Consider the following 27,749-nt stretch of genomic DNA (forward strand, 5'->3'; position numbering starts at 1 on the left):
ACCAGATGCATCACGTAAATTCATATGGAAGAAGTTGTTCATAATCTGCATAAACAAGATTTGATGAAACCAGATGCATCACGTAAATTCATATGTAATACAACCGAGAGTGATTCTTGCGTTCGTAATCTCTTAGCATCCTTTCTTCGAATAGATGAAATCCTCAATTCCAATTTTACCCTTATTTGCCCTCAATATATGCAGCGCGTGTTTCCCAACTTCAATTTTATTACAATTATGCCATGAATTTAATCTGGATCATTGATTAAAAAATGAATGGTTTAGATTAAGGTTGCATAGGTTGTATGAATGGTAGAGGGTGTATAATAACACCCCTATATATATATATATATATATATATATATATATATATATAAGGTTCTAATCAAATAAGAACTGTTTTGTTTGTGATAACCGTGAGGTCTAATATGGACCAATCATTTAAGATAATGCATATGAAGCAAGCACTGTTAAATTTGTCAATATATTAAATACTAACCTTAGATGGTAAAAAAATTGCAACAATATCTTAAGTTAAAAGTTTTCACTTTTCACACTATCATAATATATACGATTCTCATTTAATTAAGTCTACTATAACTATTTTATTTTGTTTTGTTTTAATTTAATTTTAGATTTTATTTATTTACTTTTAAAAAAAAAGTAATTCAATCTTTAATGATACGCATTTCCTTGAAGTTGAAGCATTTCTTTTACTTTTTCAAAGCCATCTCTTTTACCTCAAATTGGGTTTATATATACGATTAAATTTATTATTATTTTTTATTAAAAAAAACAAAAAACTCGTTAAGTAAGTATTTTTTTAATAAAAATAAATATAAAGATATCAGCAATACAATTAAATATTCTGAGTCAAAAACCGGGTTTTTGTAGGACAAGGTTTGTCTCAATTAGTTCGGTTTTAATGGTTTTTTTTATTAATCTGGATATTCAATCCATAATTCGAGCCGATCAATCACAGGTTGATCACCTGCTTTGTGAGTAGCCTAGAGTCATCGCATTTGAACCTTCATGGTTACAAGAAGATTTTTAAGGGGTTGTTTGTTTACCTCTTAATAGTTCCATTAAGAGAGGTCATCTGAATCATTAAGAGGTGAATCTTATTTGGCAAAAAAAATCTGTCTCTTAATTGTTCTAAAATCCTCTGAATGATTTTGTATCCTGAGCCTCCCTTAATCATTAAGTGTCTTGATTTCATTGTAAACAATTTTATTTCATTTTGCACTATATCATGAAAGCATTTTAATCATTCTAACCACTTAATCATTTTACACCATACCATTCAGCAACTGGCAAACAACCCCTTATTTCTCCTTAGATTCGAACCTGAGACCTACGGATACTTTTGATCTTCGGTTTTAATGTTTTTATCATTGAAAAACTAGTTTTTTTTCCTTATTAACGAGCTTATATTTTAAATTACGGTTTCTAGAATATATAATTGAATATAAGCAGAATCACACCTAAACTTATTTGAAGGACTTCAGAAAACGTGTCAAACAAAGATAGGGACATAGTTTCCGGTCAAAGAAAATGAATAAAAACAGTCTGTGTTCTATTGATTTGAGTCGGGATGTGCGTTGGTGTTGAAAAAGGGTTCGATTGGACTTTTGTGAGCCACACTTTTTCGGGCTTAACCAGACCAAGTCGAGCTTACCCTCAAAATATTGGCTTGATCAGACTTTAAGGTGTGGTCTGGACTAGGCTTCAAGTTCACTAGTCTTATCATTTTCAGGCTGAGTTTCAGATTAAGTTTTTTTTTTGGCATCTCCACTTACAACTACAGTGCAAATTTATTTCCATGTATGATTTACATCGTGATTGAATATCGAATGTTTTCATGTTTATGAAATTGAAAACAATCAACAATCGGAAATGTATTAAAATACCTATCCACCCTGTATAGGTTTTCCCTACATTTTACATAAATCAGGAGAACTGAATAAAAAAGACAAATACAAGATACTGAAAAAAAAATTGGTTTTCTAATTTTTGTGAGCGTTAACATTACTAACGAATCCAATAATCTTGATTATGTTGTTCTCGTGTTTCAAGGATCATACACGATAATGATTTAGGACTCGAAGATCAAAAACATCAAGGATTTAACAAGATTGTATTGCTTAACTGTTAGTATTTTGGTTGAACATATGTCGGTCAGACTATATACTTGTTAAAAATATTATTGAGTTTACGGAAATATTCATTGTAGCTTTCGAGAATGCATAAAAATAATTGATGGTTTAATAACCTTGAGGGGTTAACTTAACTGACAATAATGTTTGACCTTTTAAAGCTTCTCTCTATAAGTCACTATTCAAAGCATCTCTAAAAGTTATCCTATAATTTTTCTATATAGAGTTGAAATGTTATAATCTTTTGTAAATTTTACATCTAACTCTAACAGCTACTCTATTTTAGCAATTCTAGCATTAAATATTTTAATAAAATATTAAATATATTTAATAAAAATATTGTTTCTCTCTACTACCGATTTTATTTCAATTTTATTTTAGAGATTTCTTTAAATTTAGAGATTTTTAGTCTCTCTCTCTTTTCTCTATTTTAGTATGAAAGATAGCATAGCTTTTGAAGCAATAAAAATGTTACAATACCTCTTTTTATCCATTTTAACATAATTGTTAGAGATGTTCTCATGAGTTGGAGTCATTCTAATTAATTAATTAAAAGGTACAATGATTATACAATCCTAAAACGGTGTGGATTTATAGATATTTAGGCATTATAGCCATAACTATGCCCGTTTGACAATTTCCTCTTGAGATAACACAAGTGTGCATGGTTCTATTTGGCTCAAGCTTTAAGTTATAAGTGTCTAAAACGGATTCATTTGGATTTGAATCGATCATCAAAAGTTAGGTGACTTTTCGGTTTTTACTTATAATTGTAATACTTTATTCCAAAGTATAGATGGGTATGAAGGCCTGAAAAGAACGATTAAAACCCAAATCCAAACAAGGATCCGTGACATTTATTGACCGGTTATACATGTTGATTCCTAATATATACATATATATATATACATATATATATATATACATATATATATATATACATATATATATATATACATATATATATATATATATATAAGATAGGATTCACGTGAGATCAACCTGTTTTAGTGACCCGTGAAACCATTTTTTTGAACTTGAAACTTCACATCAAAACCTTGTGAAGATAAAAAAAACCGAACATTTACAGCAAAAACACTGTGAAGGTTACCTTCACAATATTTTGCTGTGAAGTTTCAAGTGTAAAAAATGGTTTCAAATGCAACTCACTCAATTTGTACAAACCGTGCAAACCACCCTCATCCGTCGATTTCATTGTTTAATCTTATGAAATTTTTTCATGAAATTGTTTCATATAATACTTTTTTTGATGAAGTTGTTTCATATATGGTTGTGAAATTGTTTTGTATAATACTTAATGAAATTTTAATGAAGTTTCATGTATTTCTTTAAAATTAAAATAATGAATATAATAGTATTCATGATTAACACCCACCACAATAAAAATGATTAATATACCCCTTATAATTACAAAAAAATGAACATAATGAAAAATTATGATTAGTTGAATGAGGTTTGTACGGTTTATACAAATAACGTGGTTTGCAAAGTAAATTTCCTTGTTCTCTCTATATATGTATATGTATAACTTTTTTTCTAAATGGCCAATTAAGGGGCCATTTAGGGTTAGCAGGTTATGAGCATCATGTGGCAACGAACCGCACAAAGTAAACTAGGTCTTGAAACCGATTACACCAGTCCATATCAGTTACAAACACATTTTGGACCAAGGAATGACTAATGTCATAACCAGCTACAAGATGACACTTTTTGACCGAGACCGATCATAACTCCAAAGTGGTTCAAACCATTGCCACAACTTTACTGCTGCTGTACGAATTTCAGGATCGATAATCGTGCACTCATAAGTAATAACGGGAAACAGAAGATTACACACTTGGTTCAACAATTTACATATAGATGTTGCCATCATTTTATTATATTTTGTGAACTTCGTAAAAAACAGAAAATGAATATCGATAGGATCACTGTCTTAACAGTTGGTTAGAATCACAAAGGTATGGTTTGGAGTATGGTCTGACTCAGGTTCCATACTCGTCAGAAACACGACTAAGGTTCATGGAGTCTCTCCTTTTCCGTGAGCCAAAAGCAAACCACCGTCCATCAGTGATCCAGCTTGACGACAAGAAAAAGACGAGGATAATGGGAGTTAAGAGGACGAGCAACTGAAGATTGATTCCTATATTACTTGACCAAGACGTGAAGTTCGAGTCTTGTGATAGGGACAGCAGGAACACAACAATTGCGAAGATCGCAACCAAAGGAAGAGGTGGTAGTGAGATGGATGACAAGGTCTGGGATATTGACCCTTGTTTCGACTCCAGGCTCCTTTCGTTCAGGTTGAACCGGTCCATCTCTCTCTCTCTCTCTCTGTATATATAGATTAGGAGGTTTAACAGAAAACCCTAAATAGAAGAGAACAAGAGAACCTCTATCAACCGTTGGATCTAAAATATAGATGGTCAGGGTTAGATGTAACCGCCTCTTTAATCACAGATTTAGTTTTGGAAAATGTAACTGTTGTTGTTATTCACAACAGTTGGATTAAACTAGATGGATGGTTCAGATGGGATCTCTTATTCTCTTTGTTATAGGGTTATCTCTTGAACCTACCCCTATATATACATATACATATACATATACATATACATATACATATACATATACATATACATATACATATACATATACATATACATATACATNTATACATATACATATACATATACATATACATATACATATACATATACATATACATATACATATACATATACATATACATATACATATACATATATGTACTTATGTTTCTTACCTTTCTTGAAATAGTAGGTTGTTGAGAGTGATGCATAAAAGGTTGAGATTGCTTTGCAGATAGGGTGGGTTATGGTATCTATTCTTTGAGTATGGATTCTAACCCTAATTACTTTAGTTTTGGATTAACTCCCACTCAAGCAGTTGATGCCAAATAAAGATAACTAATGCTCATCAAAACAAGCTAAGCATACATTTCCTCAAGGGTACAGGTGCAGGGATACAAAATGGTTTTTTTAAGATGCCTAACTATTTTTCTGTGTCCTAAGAGTGCGTTTGGTAAGCGGGATAGATAGGGGACTGTATAAAAACTTGTTGTCGAATGTTTGTAGTGATATCATATTGGAACCTGAATACGACAAAAATGCATTTCTTTTCTATCCTATCCCACCCAAATAGGTCAAACAAAAATCAGGAGATGGGACAAGATTGGTAAATTACTAATCTTCTCATCTCAAATTAAAATCTTAAAAACTTCCAAATAAATTTCACCCGCCTACCTCACTCTCACGTGTCTACTCCTGTCCTATCCCATCCTGTCCAGTCCCGTTTGTGTACCAAACACACCCTAATAAACTATTTAATGGGACTTTCAAGTTTCTAAGACCAATAATTGTACATCTTATGTAATAGGTGTTACAATAAATTGTAGGACAAAATTATGCAACCTAACAAGTTCTATCGATAAAGTCCAGCAACCTAATAGGACACAAGAAGTAAATCGTCCTACCATCATTTTTATATGGCATTTTTCTAAAGTATCATATTTAACAAGTTTTATAGAAATGGCTATGTAAAAACTAGGTTGGGACCTTAATGAGGGTAGATGTAGGCCAGAACCAAGGTAAACAGAAGTCTTATAATCTGGTGAAGGTAAACAAAAGTGCATTTGCATAAATTTCCCATTTACTTTATTGCATATTTCTGTGTTCTTGTTTTACTTCAAAGTTGTGACCAGAAGTCTTGTGGACCTGGGGTGATAAACGTCTATTACAAATTATGTGTAAAAGAAATTGCACATAGTGCATATTGAAGTGCTATGTATCCGTTTTTAAAAGCGGAGTGAAATGAGATGGATTGAACTGCTAAATTCAATTGGCTTGCATGCCGATAGGATCATAACCTGAACTAAGATGATACTCTAAGGTACTTACTTGCCCCCAATCCAAAAACCGAATGAGACTCGATGATCAAGCAGCAACCTTTTTAGCAGTCACGGAGTTAATGATGGTTGCAAAATCAGAACCCTGCATAAAAGACTGACAATCATGAATCTTGAACCATTAATCTCTACATTAATTGAAATTCTACAGTCTGAATCATCATGTTTTCTTTTGGGTTTTTGTCAAGTTCTGTAATTTCCTGTTGTGCCCATTGGACAAACAGGTGGAGAGGAACAGCTTGGCATCCTGAGGTAGGGCAGGTTCAGGTTCAAATGAGAACGAGGGAACCAACTATTCATGTATTATTTATGATGAATATCATGATAGATATTCATCATGAAAAAATTTCATATTGAATATACATGATATTCGTGATGAATAATATTCATGAATAGGGTTATTCATCATGAATAATACATGAAATAGTTGGTTCTCGGGTTCTCAAAATATTTATAGTTCTCATTTGAACTTTCCCTCCCGAGTCCTGAGGTAGACTATGGGGAACAACTTGTTTAGCATTAATTGCTAAATCAATTAATAAGGTATGTTATTAGATAGGATACGTTAGGTTAATGCCAGTTCTGTACCAGACTCTTCGATTGTGTACACGTGTTCTCTTTCATGCTATTATTTACTCCCTAATTGTCCCATGACGATTGGGTTTTTGCCTCGGGACATCGTACAAGTAAAATGTTTGACAATCTGCAAAATATCTAAATCCACTAAACTAAGTACTATTTAATGCAGGCAAATAAAAGAATCTTTTGGACCCATTTGTAACGATGGTAATGGGCAACTAGGCCATTTAAATTTAAAATACTGTCAAAGATGAGATAATACCTTTAAAGAAGCACCACCAACCAGAAATCCATCAATGTCTTCTTTTTTGGCCAGCTCAGCGGAGTTGCCAGCATTTACGGATCCTGGGAAGGAAGTTAAAACCAATTCTGATCAACAAAACCAATCACTGATAGTGCAAGTAAGGATTAGCAAGTGGCTAAAAGAGTTCAAAATTCCATATAGGCTACTTCTTAAATTAACTTAAGATGCATAACCTTAAATTTGCTAAAGCTTGGTCCCTCCTTTTCAAACAACCCGACAAAAGGATAAGGGAAAGGAAAAGAAAACCCATTATCAGCAACGTGGATTACAATCTCGACCTTCAAAATGAAATTATGTTTGCATCATAACTTAACAAACAATGTCATTTAAGGCATTTTTGGTTACTTCTCACAATAATTATGTAGCTATGTTGTATACATATTATATATGAACACAACAAAGCTACCCCCCCCTTTCAAACTCAAGGTGGATCACAAGAAACCAACTTGAGTTTGCTACAGATCGGCCAGAGTGATAGACCTTGGCTTTGGTACCATGAGAGAATACGTGGAACCCCATTAGACTACTCTCCAAAAGAGCCCTTGAACCATACATATATGTGCACAACATAGCTAACAAATTAAATCACTTGTGAAACAAAATCTTTAGGCCATATTGGATAAATATTTATCGTTGACTTGCAATACCTCCATAGATGATACGTGTCTTAGATGCAACTTCGGCTGACACATTTTTAGCAAGCCAGTCACGAACAGCAACATGTACTTCCTGAGCCTGCTCGGGTGAGGCCACTTTACCGGTTCCAATAGCCCATACAGGCTCGTATGCAATCACTATGTTATCCCAACTGGGCACGGCATCTGCACAAGATCAAGGATGCATATTACATAAACTAAGGCAATTAAGAACTATTGCACCAACTCTTCCCCAGACTATGCCTTTCTTTTTCAATTCTAATATTTTACCACATCGCCTGCAAAGCTCAATTTACAGTTAAGATCCCAATATTTGTTGGATAATGGAGTAAATTTTAGATGGATGCCATGTGAGCTATGTTAGGACTTGGGGTCGATAATCACATGCACACAATCATCGTAGGAAATGAAAAAAAGAGCATGGTATTTACATGGTTAAGCAACTTGCTTACATCGACAGATGTTGCTAGGATTTGGTTAAGAGATTCTAGAATCCTAATGAGGAACAATCCATGAGGGAAGAACACCCTCTTTAGAGGAAAAAAATTCAAACAGGAATCAGGATTAGAGAGAATAGCTGTAATCCTCAACCATCATCCGTCATAACTGAATGATGCAAATTGCTGCAAGGTTACCGTCCAGAAAATCTGTATCAGGAACCATGAGCAATGCCATGGACCAGTTCTAATTAGAATTAGGCTTCATACTCAACAAGCTGCAGTCCAGAAAATCTGTATCAGAAACCATGGGTGCCTTGAGTGTGCCTAAGAAACAAAGGTCTCATTCCTTGGCAATTTGGCATGCTTCAATTCATTTGAGGATTTTAACCAGTAAAAGTGATACAGAAAATGATTTTATTGTTCTTCAAAGCCTCTTTATGCAAACCATGCTACTTAGAATATGAAAAAATGATACTAAAATTATAAGAGATGCCAAGTGAAATGTTCAAAATGGAAGAGATTAAAACTTCATAGGAACACACCGAAGGAAGAATGATGAGGATGCAAAGTAACTTTAACTCACTGCTAATTAGAACAAGAGATAATTTGTGGAGTCTGGAGTGCAAGCCTACCTGCATAGGCTTTCAATTGCTTGAAACAAACTTCAAAAGTTTTGCCAGCTTCTCTTTCTTCCAAGAGTTCTCCAATGCAAGCGATTACTCCAAGATTCTGGCCCAAGGCATAGGCAGCCTTCTTACCTATAAACTGATATTAGAAATACATGAGTTACTGATGCAAAGCCATCTCTTTGGACCTTCCAAATGGCCTTACATGTTTGCTACTTTGCTTATACGAAAGTTGATTTTTCATCTTTTGTAGTTTACAGAAAAATTAATAAATCTCACCTGATCATCTTCCCCGATCACATGTCTCCTCTCAGAATGTCCAAGAATTACCCATTTGCATCCGATATCTGTCAATTGCTCCGCACTGCAATTAGAAGCGGTAATGTTATGTCACAATCCACAAACTCACAAAGCATAATGGTTGACAATCTTGGAGAGCAAAACCAGACAGTGTTGCATGTAAAAAGTAATAAAGAAAGATTGGATTCAAGTTCCTTTTATGTTGGGTACTCTAAAGGAACGAAGCCCTAACTTGTTGACTATGTACACAATTGTAACCTGGAAAATCCATGGACTTTGAAGAAGTGCCTTTCAAACATTACTAAGATGCCCTATGGGTATGCAACATTTGAGTCCAAACAATCAGATATACGGTTTTTGAATTTCTTTAATAAAAAAATAAAGCTGTCGCTTATCCATTTCTCTTTCATCACAGTAAAAGCAAAAAAAAATGGGTCAACATGCATGCATTAGAAATACAGCTGGCAAAATAGGCCCATGTGTAGGTTGGGTTGTACTTGATTGAGGGTTAAGAGTGGGCAGCGGATTAAAGGAGGTCTAAACTTAAACAGAAAGGATTTGTTGGTATGGCATCGAATGGACAAACCCATGGATAGCTTATTAGACAAACACAGACATATAAATTCTAGCATCTTCCCTTGTAAATACAGCCGAAGAATAAAAAGAGCTAAAACCTATTGGACCGATGACCTCGCAGTCAAATTTACTTTGAGACATAACCAAATATTCATTATAAAAAATTTAAAAGAAAAGAACGTCTTGAAATGGTTAAGCCTTTGGTATTGATGTAAATAAGACAATTGGAGGGTTTCATTGGGGTTCCTTTTGGTATTACTTATGTACTCAAATAAAGAACAACTTGGTAGCGAATTGATTTCAAGCTTGCACCCATACAACATGCCTTGCTCCTTCCAATGTTACCATGTAGTGGACAGTCCACTGGTGCACATTCAAACCCAGGAACAACCTTTTAAATCTTATTCTATAGGGCACTCCATACAGTCCCATTTAGTTCAGTAGCAATTTCCATCCAAGTGTTGATCCCTTATCTGTGATCCTGTCTAGGTTGTACAATGTTTTTTTCCTAATAGGCTTTATTTGTTGAAAAGAAAGAAACATAAGAAGAGGACCCAATGCAACCGATTAGTTAGTGGGCTGATTGGTAGTGAGCCTGTCTTGGCTCGTGCTTATATATCAAGTAAAATATTGTGTTAAATGAAGATTGAAGATGAATACCTGATCTCTCCGGTAAATGCTCCACCTTTTCCAATCCAAGAATTTTGTGCAGCTATTTCAATGCGGTCAGTTAAAGAGCTCTTTACTTGATCAATATAAACAAAAGGGGGTCCCACAACAACATCTGCGTAGTTCAAAGAAAAAGACTGAGATCAGACGACCACCAAAAATTTCCAAGAACACCAGAACAAAATACTTCTTCACCACTAGAGGATCAAGAATTTACAACAGGATTCAAAATTAAAATGACCAAATAAATAACAGGCTTCTTAAGTTGTCTTCTCTTTTTGTAAAGGTTTTATAAAATTTTAGTGAATGGATGTTAAATCATCTGAGTGTAGATCGCCATAACCCGAAGAGAACCATAATGACTTTCAGTTACAAGCATGCAATACTCTTTCCTTTTGAAAGCTAGGGAGATCTAAACATGTTCCCCTACTACAGTTTAGCCTATAGAATTGAACCCACAAACAGATGTCCTATGATGCAGGCTCAAACCATTCAGAGTTAGGCCCCTTTAGGTAAGCCTACACTAACTGATGGAAAAGAGAAGTATTTTAATAGGCATTGATTATCATCAAGCTCGGGCATCTATGCATGACAGTCACGGGATGTAGGTCTGAACTTGTCAACAGAATTAGTAAATTCAAGCTCCACATACATCCAAAACCCGAGCTCCAATAATCAAAGGGCAGGATGGAAATGAACTCCATTGCTTGAACTTGAGACGATTTCCTTGTACAAAACTGCAACTCCACATGGATGTATATTTTCATTAGAACTATCATTCCGGTTAATAGTTTCTGATGACCAAGCAGGGTACTATATACTAAATACAAGGTAGACTTCATTTCATTGAATGGAAGATCAGAAAACGACTTGTAGTTGTATCACATGACACACAGGTTACTTGAAGTAAATTGTATGAAACCTCACTTAACCAACTGTATGTAAGACATGATGCGATTATGTTCCAGTTTAATCAAAGAGAGGTGAATATATAAGAACTAACCAACATCAGGCTCCAGAGTCGCACTGTTCAAGTCTGAGACTAGCTGCTTGATAGAGTCTTTTGTCCCATTCTAGAACAAAAATTACAAGATAAATCAGTAGAGGAAACTACAACTGGATGAGATGAGAATAGCACCACTACTTTTCAAAAGCTATAGAGAAAAGCAAGGGGAAGGGTTCATATATTCTATCAGCAGGGTTTTGGTATAAATCAAGCACAAGATATACAGGTTTCAGTTTCACACACATTCGCGTTTATTTAAAACATTTTCGTAAGCCCACAGGACAAACAAATATCTATAAATGCTAATTTAACATTGTAATATGATGAGGACGTTATACAAGTAAAGCCTAATATTAAGCTCCCTCCCACAAACTAATAACAACGGAAAATAGCAACAATAAAGTTAGAAGAAAGAAACATATTTATAGTAAAACTGATGTCAAAGAAATCAGTTCTCAGAATTCCCAATATAACAGATATCATTTCATCTTAGTGAAAGCAGAAAATGTATCTGCTAGGGTACCAAGTACCCCCTCGTAGTTTTAAACTCTTTAACTAATCCTAAGTTGTACGAATCTAGCACGCATATAATTTGCCTTCAACAATGTGTGCTACAAGTGATTCTAATGAAGGCATAAAGGTCATGTATTGAAATTTTGTGTTGGGCCATGTCCTATGTCCCTGCTTTCAACTTGGCATATGCCAGAATGTCAGTCCCTTAGCTATTGTTTTGAATAACAGGGGAGCAACAAGTCTTAATTGTAACAACTTGATACATCGTTCATTGCAAGAAGTCTTAATCTTGTTCTATTTCATTATTCGCAGAAGCCAGAAACCAGCTGGGTTCATCTGATAGGTATAACAGAAACAAGAGTTACTGTTTACTGCAAAACAATGATACGCATCATAACGTTTTGCCTTGCAAACGTCACAAGTGCACTGGAAAGTTGCAAGATACAGGCAATAACCTATTGTGTCCTGTAACCACTGCCTGCCTACCTGCCTTGGTTGCAACAAACTTTGAAACTTTTTCCATTATTCATAGAAACCAGCGGGGCCATCGATAACAAGATTGCAACTAGTCCTAGTCCTCAACTTACAACAATATCCGCATAAAAACATTCTATTTACCTGGAAGACACCAAGGTGGGAATTCATTGCAGGTATCTTTTATAATCAAAAGAACAAGAATACGTATCATAAATTTTTGGCAATGTAGGCACCACAAGTCCATTGGGATGTTTTACGGTGCATACCCAATGGTTTAGTGTTTGTCCACACAAATATTAAATGCACCCATGATTTTTATGATGCCAAAAATTTGTGACGTTTAGGATTTCTAATTGGATGTATCGGATAATAGAAGGGATGGTTGCTTACACACTTCCAGTTGCCGCCAACAAAGAACTGTAACAAAAGAATATAATATCAATTGTCAGTCGCTAATATTGAGAAACACAGTGCATGATACAGTTAACTTATGACCAACTCAGGCATAACCTAAGATAATGTATGGCACATAAATCTATTTATAATTTGACCATTGAAAGGCGGTTGATAATTTGATCATACAAAGGCTCAGTTCAAACCTTCAAATGACATCCTTATTTACAACAGTGAAACCCATCTTCATAACAAAAACAAGATTCACTTACAACAAGAGTTTTAACAATGCAAATCTACTCGCTTATGTGTCCACTAGTAAAACTGCATTTCATCTGTAAATAAGTTTCAAGTGGTAACATCATACAATTGATTAAATTTGTTCATAAATTCATTTAATCAGTGAATGCAATCTTCAGCATTCGTCAAGCAATTTGCTCTACAGAACTCAAAAACAATGTAAACAAAACAATCAAAATCTTTTTCTAACTCCTTATCTCAGAAACCTTGTGGATAGAGACGTGTACATTCAAGACAAAGACAGAAAATTTCATTATAACTATAATAATGGTCTGAAATCATAAGATCGATGCCCATTGCTTATACACATATCATATGTTCTGAAAAAATTGAGAGCAAAAGCATTTACCATACATCGGAATATATTTTGTCAATGTGGTAACCCAAACTCGTTTAATACTACTTTCAAGTCAACACGTCATTAACATATAAAACCTAGCACTACATATATATCTATTTTTACATTTTTCCCAGTAAATACTCAATTAGCAAGCCATACAGATTAAACGTTAAGAATCTTGTTAATCAATAACATTCATCCTTTTTTCTTCTGAAATTGGCTGATAAAATGCTACCAGTATTAAAAAAAATCCGAGCAAAGCTTCAAATTGCTAAACCACGGAAGTACCGTGTTCACTTTTTAACTTTTTCACTCCTGCAATTAGCATCGAGTGTGTGGTTATCGTTCCTAACAAAAGAAATTTGATGAACTTCTCATGATTCTCATCTACAATGCCAAGTTGCAATCTAATATCATATAAATGATAACCGAATCGAAACACAATTATACCTTTCCGGTGCCGGCCATGGCGACGATGCCTCTGCAAGGTCGAGTAGAAGGAGAACAGATACGGATGTGAGAATTGACCGATTGAAAGAACGACTGAGTAGTGGAGAGCGAAGCAGAGTCGAGCTTCGAGGAGCGGCGGAGTCCAGAGAAAAGAGGTGGAGAACCGGCGGCTGATTTATGGCCGGAGAGTTGCGATGCTGGTGTGAGAGAAGTTGAAACCATGGCCATTGTTTGGGGAGGTAGTTGGAGGTCGGAGGCGGCGAGAAAGATGGTGGTGGTTGGTGGGAGATCTTGTGAAGATACCAAATGCTGCTGCTAGGGATACTGTGGTTGTAAGAGTAAAGGTGGCCGTGAGGCGATGAGTATAATGATGATGCTTTGTTTTTACAAAACTCCTTTTCACGCTCCATCTTGGCGCGTGGAAACAACGATTCATTGCTAATATTTCTATGTTTTCTTTAAAATAAAAAATTTAAGGAAAAATTAAAGTTAAAGACTATTTTATTTTAACAATTTTAATATTAATTATATTATTAGTATTTAATAAAATATTTTTTTTCTTTAAATATTTATTATAAATATTTTTTATTGGTGAAAGGTATTAAAATAATAATTGACCTCTCTATTAAGAGATTTTTTCAATTTTTCATTTTTCTCTATTTTAGCATACAAGATAACATACTTGTTGGAATGAAAAAATTACTAAAATCCTTATTCTCTATTTCAGCATAGAGATGGCAAAAAAAACCCCGAAACTGATGGTGAAAACCGGAACTTTTGGGCCGGGTCCGGGGACATCTTATCGGGGACGGGACAGGGATCAGGGACAAATTTGGGGATTTTAACGGGGACGAGGGCGGAGACGGTGATCACCGGCCCCGCCCGATATGTGTATATATAATATCATTAAAAGAAAATAGTAACATTAAAATTTAAAAGACTTTTATTCACTTTACCTCAACAACCCAAATAAAGTTCACCAAAAAATCTAGTTTATTTGTCTAAACTTGTGATTTTAGTTGTATGATGTTTGAATTTCTGTTTAGTTTTATATTGTAATCTAATACATTGTTTGTAATTAGTTCGATTATTTTTGAGACATTTAAACATACATCTTTAAAAAAATGTAATTTACTTTTAATTGTGAAAATTAGCATATTATAATTTTTTTCATATTGGTTTTAGGTTCGGGTTCGGTTATAACCAACGGTGAAAAAGATGATTTTTACCCTTAATGGGTTCCCCAACAGGGATCGGTGAAACCGCAGGGACCCGACGGGGATCGGAGCGGTTACGATGACGGTTTTAGCTATCGGTTTCAAAGACGAGGATACCAATATTTTGTCCGTTGTCATTCCTATTTCAGCATGAATGTCGAAGATACTCTTATGCACTATTCATTTAAAGTTATACTAATAAATATATTATATCTATTATGGGATAAATGTTCATATTTATATTCTAATTTATTTTAAAATAAATGTCTATCTTTTAAAGGAGATGTCTATTTTTTTCATTTTAATCTTGGTTATGAGATGGAGTTTGATGCAGAAAGTTTTTCTCTTATTATTAAAAGGTAAAATTGTTATTTAGTTAATTAAAAAAATGTAATAATTACACAAACTTAAAATTGTATGCCTTTTTTTTCACCATGGTCACCTATTTTAGAAGAGAGAGTAAGGGGTCGTTTACCAAACACTTACCCCGTAAGCGTTTACTGGTAAAATTTAACATTATCATTTACTTACTAGGTAAGATTTTAGTCCACCAAAACGGTATCGTTTGCAACAATTTACCCGGTAAACGTTTACCGTGGTAAGAGTCGTCGTCCTCACTTACCAGGTAAGACATTTGGTCATTTTCTCGCTCTTATCAGGTAATATTATTGATCATTACCATATTCATACGATAAGGTAATGTGACTTGGTGTTTAACTTACCCGACTAAACGTCTGGTAAACGGCTCCTAAGAGCATCTTAAATAGGTTCTCCAAATTTTCTTCAAAACAGGAAGTCAAAAATTGAAATATTCAAAAAATATTACATTCATCTCCAACAATTCTCCATTTTAGATATTATAACATCAATCATATTATTAAAATATTTAATATATTAAATAAAATATTATTTATCTCTTTTAAATATCTAATGCAACCTTTGGAAACCCTCTTAGTTTTTAATGTAAGTTGCATGTTTCGTCCGGTGGATATATGTTTTTTTAACGATTCTTGTCTTTTTTATGAAAATGCAACGGATCGTGTTCCTATGGTTGCATTTTTACGAGTTTTTAATGCAACCACAGGAACCCAGGTCATAAATTTATTCAGGGACCAGACTCATTAAAAAACTTAAACCACATGATTCAACTCACTAAGAAAATGCAACCACGGTGATGTAACTCGTTAAAAACGCAACCATAACGACACGTTTGGTCAAATTTCCAAAAAAAATAAACAAGGATTGCTAAAAAAAACCTAACCAGATGGACGAAACATGTAATTTATTATAGTTCTTGTTTAGTATAATCAAAATTATTTTTCAATTAACGTTACAAAAGTTAAATTATTTTTACTGTGCACGTATTTTGACTGGTAACCATTAGATTTTCTTCTTATTGATATATGGATGTCAAGTTATATTGTAATGTTTAATTACATGTAAAAATGTTGCATGAGAATAAATCCATGTTGCTCAATCTAAAAACTCATTTATTGGGTAAATCAGTACAAAATAGAAGAAAACTTACGGTTTCGTGTGCTGGTTGATAAAAAATCTATCGTGACACTGTTTAAAAGCTATGACAAATTTTCGTTACATTTTGATTATAAAGTAAGTCGAAATGTTAAATAATTAATCGTCCATGACATCGTTTGACAAAAGTAGAATACATCTTATATCATTTATGATCCACTTCCCACCGATCATCAGTCTTTTGTCAATAGTCTATACGGTTATCCCTTTTGCAAGTCTTATTCGAAAGATGGTTCAGACGTCATTCTAAACAAGTCAAATACTTGTACAAACCAGTTTGTTCAAATGGTTGGTCGAGCACTAGCATAAACAAGTAGGCTTTTTAAGTTGTCGTTGTTTTTATGTAAGTTCCATTTGATGGTTTATCTCAAATGGTTCATATATCTGTTTTCACTATTCAATCAACTCTCAGCATCGACCTGTATCATCAGATACATCAAAAACATTGTTGTTCATCGCAGGTCATTCCCACGTGCTCTCGTTATTGTTAAGCATTTCCGTCTTGTTGAATACTAGCTTTTAGGTTGTTAATCATTGTATACATTAGACGGGATGCAAAATCAGGGTTTGTTTGTCGAAGTTAAAGTAATTTTGTTTCAGATGTACTTAACAATGACTTGATTGATGAGAATCTTTCAACAATCTTAGTGGTTGAGAAATAGTTGTTGTGGTGTACTCAATTCATGGTTCACTGACAACGATGGACACATGTCGATCTCATGTGGACTGGTCCTTGTATTAGCGACTAAAGTTGGATAAATTCTGCTACATTTTTAGGCAGAGTTTTAATGGTTTGGTTTATATTTAATCATATGTTAGTATTAAGTATGAGGTAATTAAATCTCAGGGTCGGCCCAAAGCTTTTTGATGTCCTGAGCGGAAACGTTAAAACATGCCCCAACCAGAAAAAAGTAACGTAAATATATTTTAGGGTATGTAAAACTGTTTAAATTATGTTAGTCCATATCCAATCATTTGCAACAAATCCACACTCAATTTTTTGAATAAACATGTTTGACGAAATTATACACATAACAAAAAAAATAATTTTCAAGTATTATGACAAGGTTTTCAAGGTTTTCTTAAAATAATAAATTATACTTAATTGTGCTATTAATTTTATTTCAAATAAATATTTATTGTTGTAAAAGCACGACAAAAATGAACTTTAAAAATTAATCGGAAGTGAAGAAAAGAAAATGGGGAATAGGGAGCAAAGTATTAAAAATAAAATCTAGATAAATATAAATAAAATAATCTTCAGCTCATTGATAAAAGATTCCTAATAATACCAGACTAGATGACCTAGGTTCAAGTCTTTTTAGTAACAATTTCATTAAATTTTTAATAATACATGACTAATATTGAGCTATTTGATGCCCTTGGACTTGGACCGCCGTCATGGCGGACCTACCATGGTGGTTACGGTGGCACGTGCCACCGTATTATTTCTCCGTTGAAGGGTAAAATTTTTTAGGTCCGTGAAAGGTGCAACCGTATTAATCTATTGTGTGCTACCGTATGTATTTTGAAACTACAATGAGAACAAGTTTTATTTGGTAAAGTTGATTTGCAAGACTTTTATTCCACTCCAGACCCAAATTCAAATCTTATCAATGTCATTTTCTTAGTCAAATAGTGTCACCGATTGGGAAAAAAAAAATCGTATATTTGTTTCTTATAGTCAACCGGTGCTACTGTTTGAAAATTTTTCGCTGTAGGTTTTTTCTTATAGTCAATGGAAAAAAATTCTAGGTTCGTCCATGGGCCCGCTGTCCAGACCACCCATCCATAAGGTCGGCCCTGTAAATCATGATCGTTTTATATTGGTTACAAGTTTAGTGGCAGTTATAAAACAGATGAAGTACTTTCTATATCGTAAAATAAGGTTTCATATTTTTTTATTGAAGTCTGTTTTAAAATAAGGATGAATTTTTTAAAGTTAAAATTTTAATTCTAAATTAATTATTATGTATGAATATTTAAAATATGAGGAAATGATTAAAAATTTATAATTATTTAAAAAAATATGAAGGTAAAATTAAAATTTAATTAATTAATATAAACTTAATGATTTATATATGTACAACATAGCCTTGATGCATCCAACATAAGATGGAATAATAAAGATAGAAAAAGATATGTGGATAAATGAGAGATAGCTCCTCCAATTGCCACGTGTCTCTCTAACCATGGGCTTGATATTGATGGGAATCATGGGATTTCACCTTTTACCTAAAAAAAAAATTATTACTGTATTATAGACTTTATCAGTAAAATTATCTGTCGGTAAACATCTTTTATCCAGTAAAATATTTACCAGGTAAAAGATTCACAGTTTTTTTGCTAGACTTTTTTATGAATAACTTTTTCGGTCATTGTCATGTTCATCCAGAAAGCAAGTGAGACCCTGTAAGCGTTTGATGAACGACATTTGGTTGTGTTTTATTTACTTGCTTGAGGTTAAAGTTAACATAAATTATTCCGTAGGGAGGGGAAGTGGTAGCTGCAGAGGTGGAGGTGATTAGCGGCGGTGGCAGTGATGATCGAAATATAGTTAAAAATAAATGTATAGGCTTTTTTACCTTTAGACGCATACCTCAGTTGATGAAGGGACATTATGAATTTGTTTAAATACACAACAGATTCAAGTTTGAATTAAACCTTTAGAAAAGGTTGGTTTGAACCTCTCCACTAGTCTCGACCGTTGAGTCGACTCTTAAATACGTACACATATGAGACCTTAAGGGTGCGTTTGATACACTAGACAAAACAGATTACAGGACAGAGATCTTTGTCTTATGTTTGGCATGACTTTTATGTAGAACAAACAGGAACATAGTGAAACAAAGTGGAACATGCCTGTTCCACCCCTACCCCATTTTAACAAGGTGAAACAAACTTATATTTTATCAATATAACTTCAAAATAAAACTTAATTCTCTTCTAAAACATCAAATAAGTATCTTTTTTACATATCCTGTCATGTCTGAACACCAAATACACTCTAAAAGATGAGTTGCGTGTCGGTTCAATCGGTATTGTCGGTAATTAATCTTTTTTACTTAAATATATAAAAGTCGATATTTATGTAGTAAGTGACAAAAGTATATAGAGATGGGGCTAATTGAATTTTAAAATTGACACGTGGACGAAGGCAGATAAGAAGGGAGTGGCTAATCTCCGATACCAACCTTAGCCCAAACAAATTAGATCCTTGTTGCTTTTTAGATATTTTTTCGGACTTTACCATTGAGTAGAAATAACGCATTGAAATGAGACCCGTTCCATTTAAAAATTTGGTGTATCTGTCCCAACAAGGTTGGAGATTCCTAGTAAAAACTAAAACCAGACCGAGGACGGCATCCTCGAAATTTAAAAACTAGGGATGGTCATAAGATCAGGTAAATATATTATATATTTATATGAATGAGGATGGGTAACCCAACACCGCACCACAATGTATTTATTGTATATTTATTATTAAATATATAATTTTTAAAAAAATTAGAAATAATATTTTGATATTTTTCTATGTACGTTTTTTCTAAAATTATTTTACTTTTTTTAGATAAAAAACATGGAGAGCCAAAAGTATTTGATTAAACAATTACATATGATGTTATAATTTTGTTAACATATGAATATTTGATACTTCATAAAAACAAAAATTTGGGAATGTCAGTTTTAAACACCCATCATTATGGATCGAGTGTGGTGTTTTAACACATTTGATTTAAAACATCTCATGTAAACAAGAAAAAAGTCCTCGATTCCCCGTTGATGATCTCCGTCCCCATGTGATCATATTCCCCAATGAGGATGGGCACATGGGGACGGGGATCAAGATTGGGGCCCCTGTCCCATTCACATGCCTAGAAGAAATGTACAACGTCTAGGTCTTTTAGGTTTTAGGTCTGGGTTTTTCAAGTTTGTTTTTTTCCATAAGCAAATACAAACTTGGGTTTTTTGAAGCCGCACTCGGTTTTGGGATTGAACAAGAATCTGATTGAGCCTTTTCAAATCAGGCTTTTTAGAATTTTTTTCGCGTTTACCGGTTTTTTTGAGACGGACTTTAATCCGACATTGTTTTTTGCCTGATTGGACTTTTAAGGCCGCGCCTAGGCTCAGGCTTACTAGACCTAGATTATTTCGGACTTGGGTTTTTTATGCATCTCTAGGTATCAAGTGTGTAAAATTTTATATGAAATTATAAAATCGATAAAAAAAAACGCTTATTGGATAAGAACAATTTTTTGAATATCTTTCTAAACATCATGCTAGGACATGTATAACCCGTCTGTATATCTTTCTGAAAAAGCCCTTAGAGATGAGAAAGATAACTGTATCAAACCGATATGAAAATCCAACACGATATTTTTTTTTATCAACCTGGATATCCAACCCGCTATGCGAGCCGACTAATCCCAGAGCAACCACCTGCTTTGCAAATAGCCCGGAGTCACCGCATTTGAACCTCCATGGGCACAAGGAGATTTTTATTCCTACTTAGATTTGAACCTGGACCTTCTAGTACTTTTGACCTTTGGAGTCAAGCTCAAACCAATCAGGCACCACCCTTGTGGTTCCAACACGATATTAGTACCAACGTTATTGATTTTAGAGTAAAAACTACGTTTTTCATCCATGTAGTTTGTTGAAAATTGTTATTTCCATCCTCATGCTTTTGAAATTACAGTTTCCGTCCCTATTGTTTACAAATTCTTTGCTCCTTTTTTTGGTTTCTAAGGTTTATGATTCATTGTTGTTTTTGTCCCTTATACTTAACGGTAAACCACTGACAAAAGATGAAAACAACAATAAATGCAAACCACGTGGATGAAAACTGTAATTTTTAAAACCCAAAAACAAAATCCGCAATTATTAACAAATCATAGGACGAAAGCTGTAAGTTCCATTAAGCTATTAACCTGCTAACAGAACAGACTCTTAAGTTAAAGATAGTATCAAGAGATGCCAATAAGCTAAATAACCTTTTTCTTATTGTAAAACAACCATTACATACTACGGTCGAAACACGGAACCCGTGCTATGTTCATTCTGTAAACGTATTAAGCATTGGTATTTATATTTTATAAGGCGAAGACAGATTTAGTACCTGACCTTTCATTGTGAGAAGTTAGCAATCTACGCAGAGCGATAACACGATTAAGGCGGTGATGTTGATCTTATCGATCACAATTCTTGCCGCCAACGACGCTATTTGACGAGCTAGCTTGTATGGTCCGAGATGATGAACACCCGCTTGGAGAGCTCTCATCGGAAACGCTATTCTCCTTCCTATGCAATTTCTTGGATTTTGATTGAGCCAGTGAACCCTCCTACAATAATATAATGTGATTATAACACATAAGTTGAATAATCCCAGTATAGCAGTATATCTCACTCGAAAATAGGATCTAGGAGGTGAGATGTATGCCGACCTGTCCTCCATCACAAAAGGTAGAGTGGCCATTTTCGTGAACAAAAAGAAAATGCAAAAAACGACGTTTTTTTGCATTTCCCTAAGTAGGTTGGTTGGGTATGCAGGTGAAAGAACTATGCACGGTTTTAGGTTTTTAATTTGACATAGGTGGTTTAGTAATTTACCAATCCTGTACCATCTCCTTGATTTTTGTAAAAAAATGCATTTTGTGTCCCTCATTCATGTCCCGGTTTAAATATCACACCAAACATGGGACAACAAGTTTTTGAAAGGTCAAAATTGTCGTTCTAAAACCAACGAATATATGAAGTAGCAACATCTAACCTGATCTCCGGTGGATCCAGGTGTCTTGAGCTCGAGTTCAGTCGCTACATCATTAGAATCCACGTCTTTTCCACTTCCGCTCTCTCCTTGTTCCGATGATTTGTTTCTAGAACCTTGTCTGCTAGAAACGTGGGACCTAGTACTCGGCTGCGCAACCGGAGATACGTATTGGATGGACTGAAAGAAAGTGGAACATGGGTTGGAAACAACCCCGGGATTTTGGTTTCCGAAAAAGGGGTACGGTTGGATGGTTGGGTGCATTGGAATAGATCCGGGGGGCATAGGCATTGGGACCGGGTAGGGATACGAAGGGGGGTGCATTACAACCGATTGGTCCATATGACCCCATGGGTATATAGCCCTAAGCCGTTGTTGATACTGAAGGTTAAGGTTCTCGATATCGGATTTGAGGGACGCCTTTTCTTCTCGCAAATCGTGCTTTTCTTGAGTCAACTGATATCATTCAAGAAAAAAAAAAGTTCCAGCTTAATAGACTACTAATTTGGCAATATTTACACTTGCTTTTTTTCTTTTTCTTTTTTGATAGAATTTTGTAGAGCAAAATGCTACAAAGTTTGGTTATAATATATAGGGAGTTTCAAGGGAAACCTAAAAAAATGAAAAACTGAGGAATATCCTAATAACCGTTCATCTGCAAAGTATGCATATGTGCATACAAGTAATTGAAGATGTTTCTTGGTTTTTATGCACAAGTGCATATCGAATTACTTACAAATTACTTGTATGCACATGCGGATATGTACAAATGAGTGCGTATATGTACAAATGAGTGGTTACTAAGGTGTTCCTCAAATTTTCATTTTCTTGTGGTTTTCCCCTGAACCTGACCATATATATATATATATATATACACACACACACACACACACACACATAGAACCCGGTTCAAATGAGAACTACAAATATTTTGAGAATAGGGGAACTAATTTTTTTGTGCAATTTTTATTTAGTGCAACGAAGAATTGTTTCTCTCCATCGATGTAACAAAGTTCCAATTTTTTTTACTTTGTACCCATTTTGACCGGTAACTTAATGATCTTGTAACATTTGACGACGCAGATACCAGTTTATGAAATGTTTCCGAAAGGGTTTACGGCGAAGTGGACGATAAACTTGACATCCACATCATCAAATGTTACAAGATCAACTGACTATCGCTCAAAATGCATACAAAATAGAATATTTGGAACTTCGGAAAATCTGAAACCTTGTTATATTGACTGAGGAAAAAAATCCTTTATTACACTAAATAGGAACTAATGCAAACTTTGTTGCATTTTGCCCAATTTTGTACCATAAACATTTTCGCAAATAGGGGTGTTTTGAAATCATCCAAATACGCATGTTTCCGCTGGTTTTACTCGTGACGATTACTAAAGAACTATAAATTCTAGCAAATAAAAGACACGTTTGCAAGTGAAACAGAACGTTACCTCACGAGATTCTTCAGTGAGCATTGCGTACTCGGATTTTAGTCTGCTGACTTGATCGGTCAAATCATTTAGCATCTGGATAGTATCACCAAGTATAGTTGCCTTGTCAAATTTAGGTCGATCGGGATCTGTTCAAAAATTTAACATTTCAGTGTTGAACTTACCATATAGCCAAGTACAATAACACAAGCAAAATAACTTCTTTCTTTCCCGAAAACAGAACTCAAGGGGGATAAGTTACAACCAAACCAAACGAACCCAGTATATCCCGACCTCTACCCCGAAAGATGGAGCGGGATTCAGTGAAGACCACCAGCTTGTGCAAAAAGTGAGAATGTAATAGAGAGAGTATGCATCGACTCCATGAAACCCCTCTACAGTTTAAATACACCCTCCGCACCACAATAAATGTCCAATAAAAAGGCGCACAGTTTTAGAAATGTATAATTATTACACTTTTTAATTAACTAAATGACAATTTTACCCTTAATAACATAGAGAGTAATGACTTCCTGCGGGTAGAATTGGAAAGTATGCACTTACTTTTGAAAGTGGACACTTATTTCGGGACAAACTAAAAATATAAATTTGAACACTTATTGACGGAGGGAGTAACATTATATTATCTTTCCCAGATTGAGGAAGTTTTCAAAATGTTAGAGTTCAATTACTATTGTTCTCATAAAAGCTTGTCCTTATCGGTTCTTAAATGTGCTTCCTAGTTTGAAAACAGTTTTCTGTTTCCCCTGAACTCTAAATAATAACCTGCCTGATATGGACGTTTCACGTTTGTGCTTTTAATACAAACATATAGCAGATACTCAATAAACTGTTGTAGTGGTGACACTGTCTTCATGGAAATAACCGTTTTACTCTTTGTGGCAGAAGTCACGTCTGCGTACATCTTACCCTCCCCAGACCCCACCTCCAGGTGGGATGTATTGGGTTCGTTTGGTTTAGTGATGTTGTGTCACTTATAACCAAACAAACCGAGTAAATCTCACGCATGAGGTACGGTATGCAGATAGGATGTATGCTGATATTGCCTCTCATACACACACACACACATATCAGTGAGATAAAGAGAAGGCCCTATTCAACCATTTATCTTATTCCATAACAGGAGTAGAGGGATGTTCAAGAGAGAACCCCGAAAAAAGGATGACAAGGGAACCCTATTGACCGTTGGATCTAAAGAACAAATAGTCTAGATTTGAATGTAACCGCCCTTAAAATCATGGATTTAGTTTTGGCAAAATTGTAAATGCCCCTATTTCACAACATTGGATTAAAATAGATGGATGGTTCAGATGGGTTCCCTTCTTCTCCTTAGTGTTTGTTCTCTCTTGAACTCTCTCTAACAAGAATAAAGATCGAGAACCATTTAAGATAATATTTTTTCCCTTTTGATAGTAGCACTAAAAACAATATGTTGACATACCAAGTGTCTTTCCCAATTCTGTAAACTGCTCATTTAGACGATCTCTCCTTTGTTTCTCACGGTCCGCCTTCTGAAGCTTTCTGTCTTTTGGTTCTGATCCAGGCCTTTCAACAGCAATACACAAATGCCAAAGAGGAGAAGATAAGTAAAGATAAAGGAGCTCGAACAGTCGAATTAATGTCCCCATCAAAAACCAAACGAAAGGGTGAGTGGCCCAACGGTACCCGGGTTACCAGTAGGGCCCAACCTCCCAAGAGGTCAAGGGCTCAAACCTCATCAAAGGTGAAGAGTGTGTGTGTGAATATTTTCCGTATACAAATATTATATACTTCAAAAAACCAAACTGACTCAGTAAATTCTGATCGAAAGTAGGGTCCAGTGGGTGAGATGTACGAAGGTCAAACTCTACCTCAAAGAGTAGAGTGGTTGTTTCCATGAAGACCCCGGCTAGTGTAAGAGCGTTAGCAAGCAGGTGAATATTAATGCACCCACCATCCGATTAAATTTCATCACTTTCCTCTTTGGGGAAGGTGATGAAAGTTGCAACATTCCGTTTCTCATAAAGTTTTCATGTAAATTACATATTGACCCATCAAGATAGTCTTGAAGGGGATGCAAAACATATGTAACTAAAGTAGATATGGATTTAATCTCCTAAAAGTTAAGCGAATCTAGTCAAATGCTTCATTCAAAATAAACTGCCGGAACAGCCAAACCCATGTTCGGCAACCATAAGCTAGTTATTTTTTGAGCTTATTGAAAAAGCCCTGTTTGATTAGCCAGAAAGTAGCTTTTAAAAACACTACTTCAAGTAGCGTTTCAATAAGATTTTCAATACTTTTTTTTCCAACCATGCGCCTTATATTTTTCGATTAATTCTTCATCATGTCCTCATAGGTCATTTTACTTTGTCATCTAGCTTATTAACTACTCCCTCCATCCCAAAATAAGTGTCCACGTACACAATGCCTTTTCGGTTAACTAAACGACAACTTTACTCTTAATTAATTTCTCTCTCTCTTCACTATCCGTAAATATTTGTACGTTAATGAACGACATATTTGAAAATTTAGTGATCTGTTCTAAAACCGAACACTTATTTTGGGACGGAGGGGCTAAGGAGTAGTTTTTACCAAACATGACTTAAATTATCATTAACGGCTAGCTTATTAGCCAACAATTAGCTTTTCAGCTAACAGCTAAGTATAGCATCAAGTTCTGAATCATTGAACTTCATCTTACAAACAATTATCACTTCAAAATCACACTTTTTACATTAAAATATTATAAACTTCAACCTCATTTATCAAATCAAATCAAATTCCTCATCCATAATCAGCAACAGCCAAGCACAGAATCTAAAGCTCATAACAATTGAAACCACATAATCATAATAAAAATCAAATTGTATGAATCTTCAACACCAGAAAGCCAGAGTTAATTTTCCCCCTCATAACACAAATGCTCACATATCTTAATTCCTTAAGATTGAAAATCGCTTGAAACATCGACCCAGTACATCATATGTATATATATCATAGATATTATGTATACGAAAGGTTTGTAATTAGGAGTTGGGATTAAGAACTGATACCTCGATTCAGAGTTGAATTGATTTGGGGGCGACAGATTATCCATTTTGCAGAAGAGAACAGAGAAGGTTTGAAAGCGCAATTTGCTTAAATTTAGCAGTGATTCTTGGTGGGTTTCTTAGGGTTTATCCGTTATCCGATCCAGCAAGGCGGAAATTGGAGAAAGAAAACGTGATTATAGATGGAATTGTTGGCGATTTTTACTGGAGAGAATCTACATAGAACAAGTACACCCGCAGATTTTGGATTCGGGTCAGCTTTACCCAACCTTCTTTCTAACGCCTTTTAGAACACCCTTTTTAGTTTGCCTACAAAAATTCAATCACACTTTGCCTACACGAGACTTGTTCATAACACTTTTTATTTGAATTGGACTCAAAAAATCCGTTTTTTCCTTAATTTAAGGAAAATTGCACCAAATTATTTCTTTTTTATTTACTTCTTAATAGTTCCATTACGAGTCAACCTCTGAATTATTAAGAGTTGAATCTTGTTTGACAAAAAAAATATGTTTTTTAATGGTTCTAAAACACTCTGAATGATTTTGTATCCCGAATCTCCTTTAACGATTAAGAGCCCTAATTTTATTGTACACAGTTACCAAACAATTATATTTCATTTTACACTATATCATGAGATCCTCTTAATCATTCTGACCACTTAATCATTATACACCAAACAATTCAGCAATTGCCAAACAGCCCCTTAATGTTTATTTTGGGACTGAATTAACCATCTGAATTTATAAAGTTATCGATTAATATAACGGATTTTAACACGTGGTTGTATTAAGATAAAAATGTTCGGGGCCGTTTACTAAACGCTTACCCGATAAGTGTTTATCGGGTAATTTTCCTTACCGATGAGCATGGTAAAGATCAAAATCTTATCCGGTAAGAACACTGATAAAGATGGAGAGTCTTACTCGGCAAGTGAGAATGACAACTCTTATCCGGGTAAGTGCTTACCGGGTAAATTGTTGCATACAATGTCATT

At 34.6% G+C, this 27,749-nt stretch overlaps 2 protein-coding genes across 2 annotated transcripts; both read right to left on the bottom strand.

Annotated features, from left to right (window-relative positions):
- Positions 1–5,829: 5,829 nt before the first annotated feature.
- Positions 5,830–14,094, bottom strand: LOC112524529 (triosephosphate isomerase, chloroplastic). Its single transcript, XM_025134382.1, has 9 exons — positions 13,747–14,094; positions 12,654–12,680; positions 11,271–11,340; positions 10,259–10,382; positions 9,002–9,086; positions 8,729–8,861; positions 7,648–7,821; positions 6,959–7,041; positions 5,830–6,202 (listed from the first exon to the last, which is right to left on the bottom strand). The coding sequence occupies exons 1-9, from the start codon at positions 13,972–13,974 to the stop codon at positions 6,146–6,148; spliced, it is 981 nt and encodes a 326-aa protein (XP_024990150.1). The 5' UTR covers positions 13,975–14,094; the 3' UTR covers positions 5,830–6,145.
- Positions 14,095–21,479: 7,385 nt separating this feature from the next.
- On the bottom strand, positions 21,480–27,081 carry LOC112525129 (transcription factor bHLH121). The gene is made up of 5 exons (XM_025135096.1): positions 26,756–27,081; positions 25,162–25,265; positions 23,721–23,848; positions 22,267–22,719; positions 21,480–21,838 (listed from the first exon to the last, which is right to left on the bottom strand). The coding sequence occupies exons 1-5, from the start codon at positions 26,797–26,799 to the stop codon at positions 21,686–21,688; spliced, it is 882 nt and encodes a 293-aa protein (XP_024990864.1). The 5' UTR covers positions 26,800–27,081; the 3' UTR covers positions 21,480–21,685.
- Positions 27,082–27,749: the final 668 nt, after the last annotated feature.

This window comes from Cynara cardunculus, assembly GCF_001531365.2.
Source record: "Cynara cardunculus var. scolymus isolate 2C chromosome LG 13, CcrdV1, whole genome shotgun sequence".
Lineage (NCBI taxonomy): Eukaryota > Viridiplantae > Streptophyta > Magnoliopsida > Asterales > Asteraceae > Cynara > Cynara cardunculus.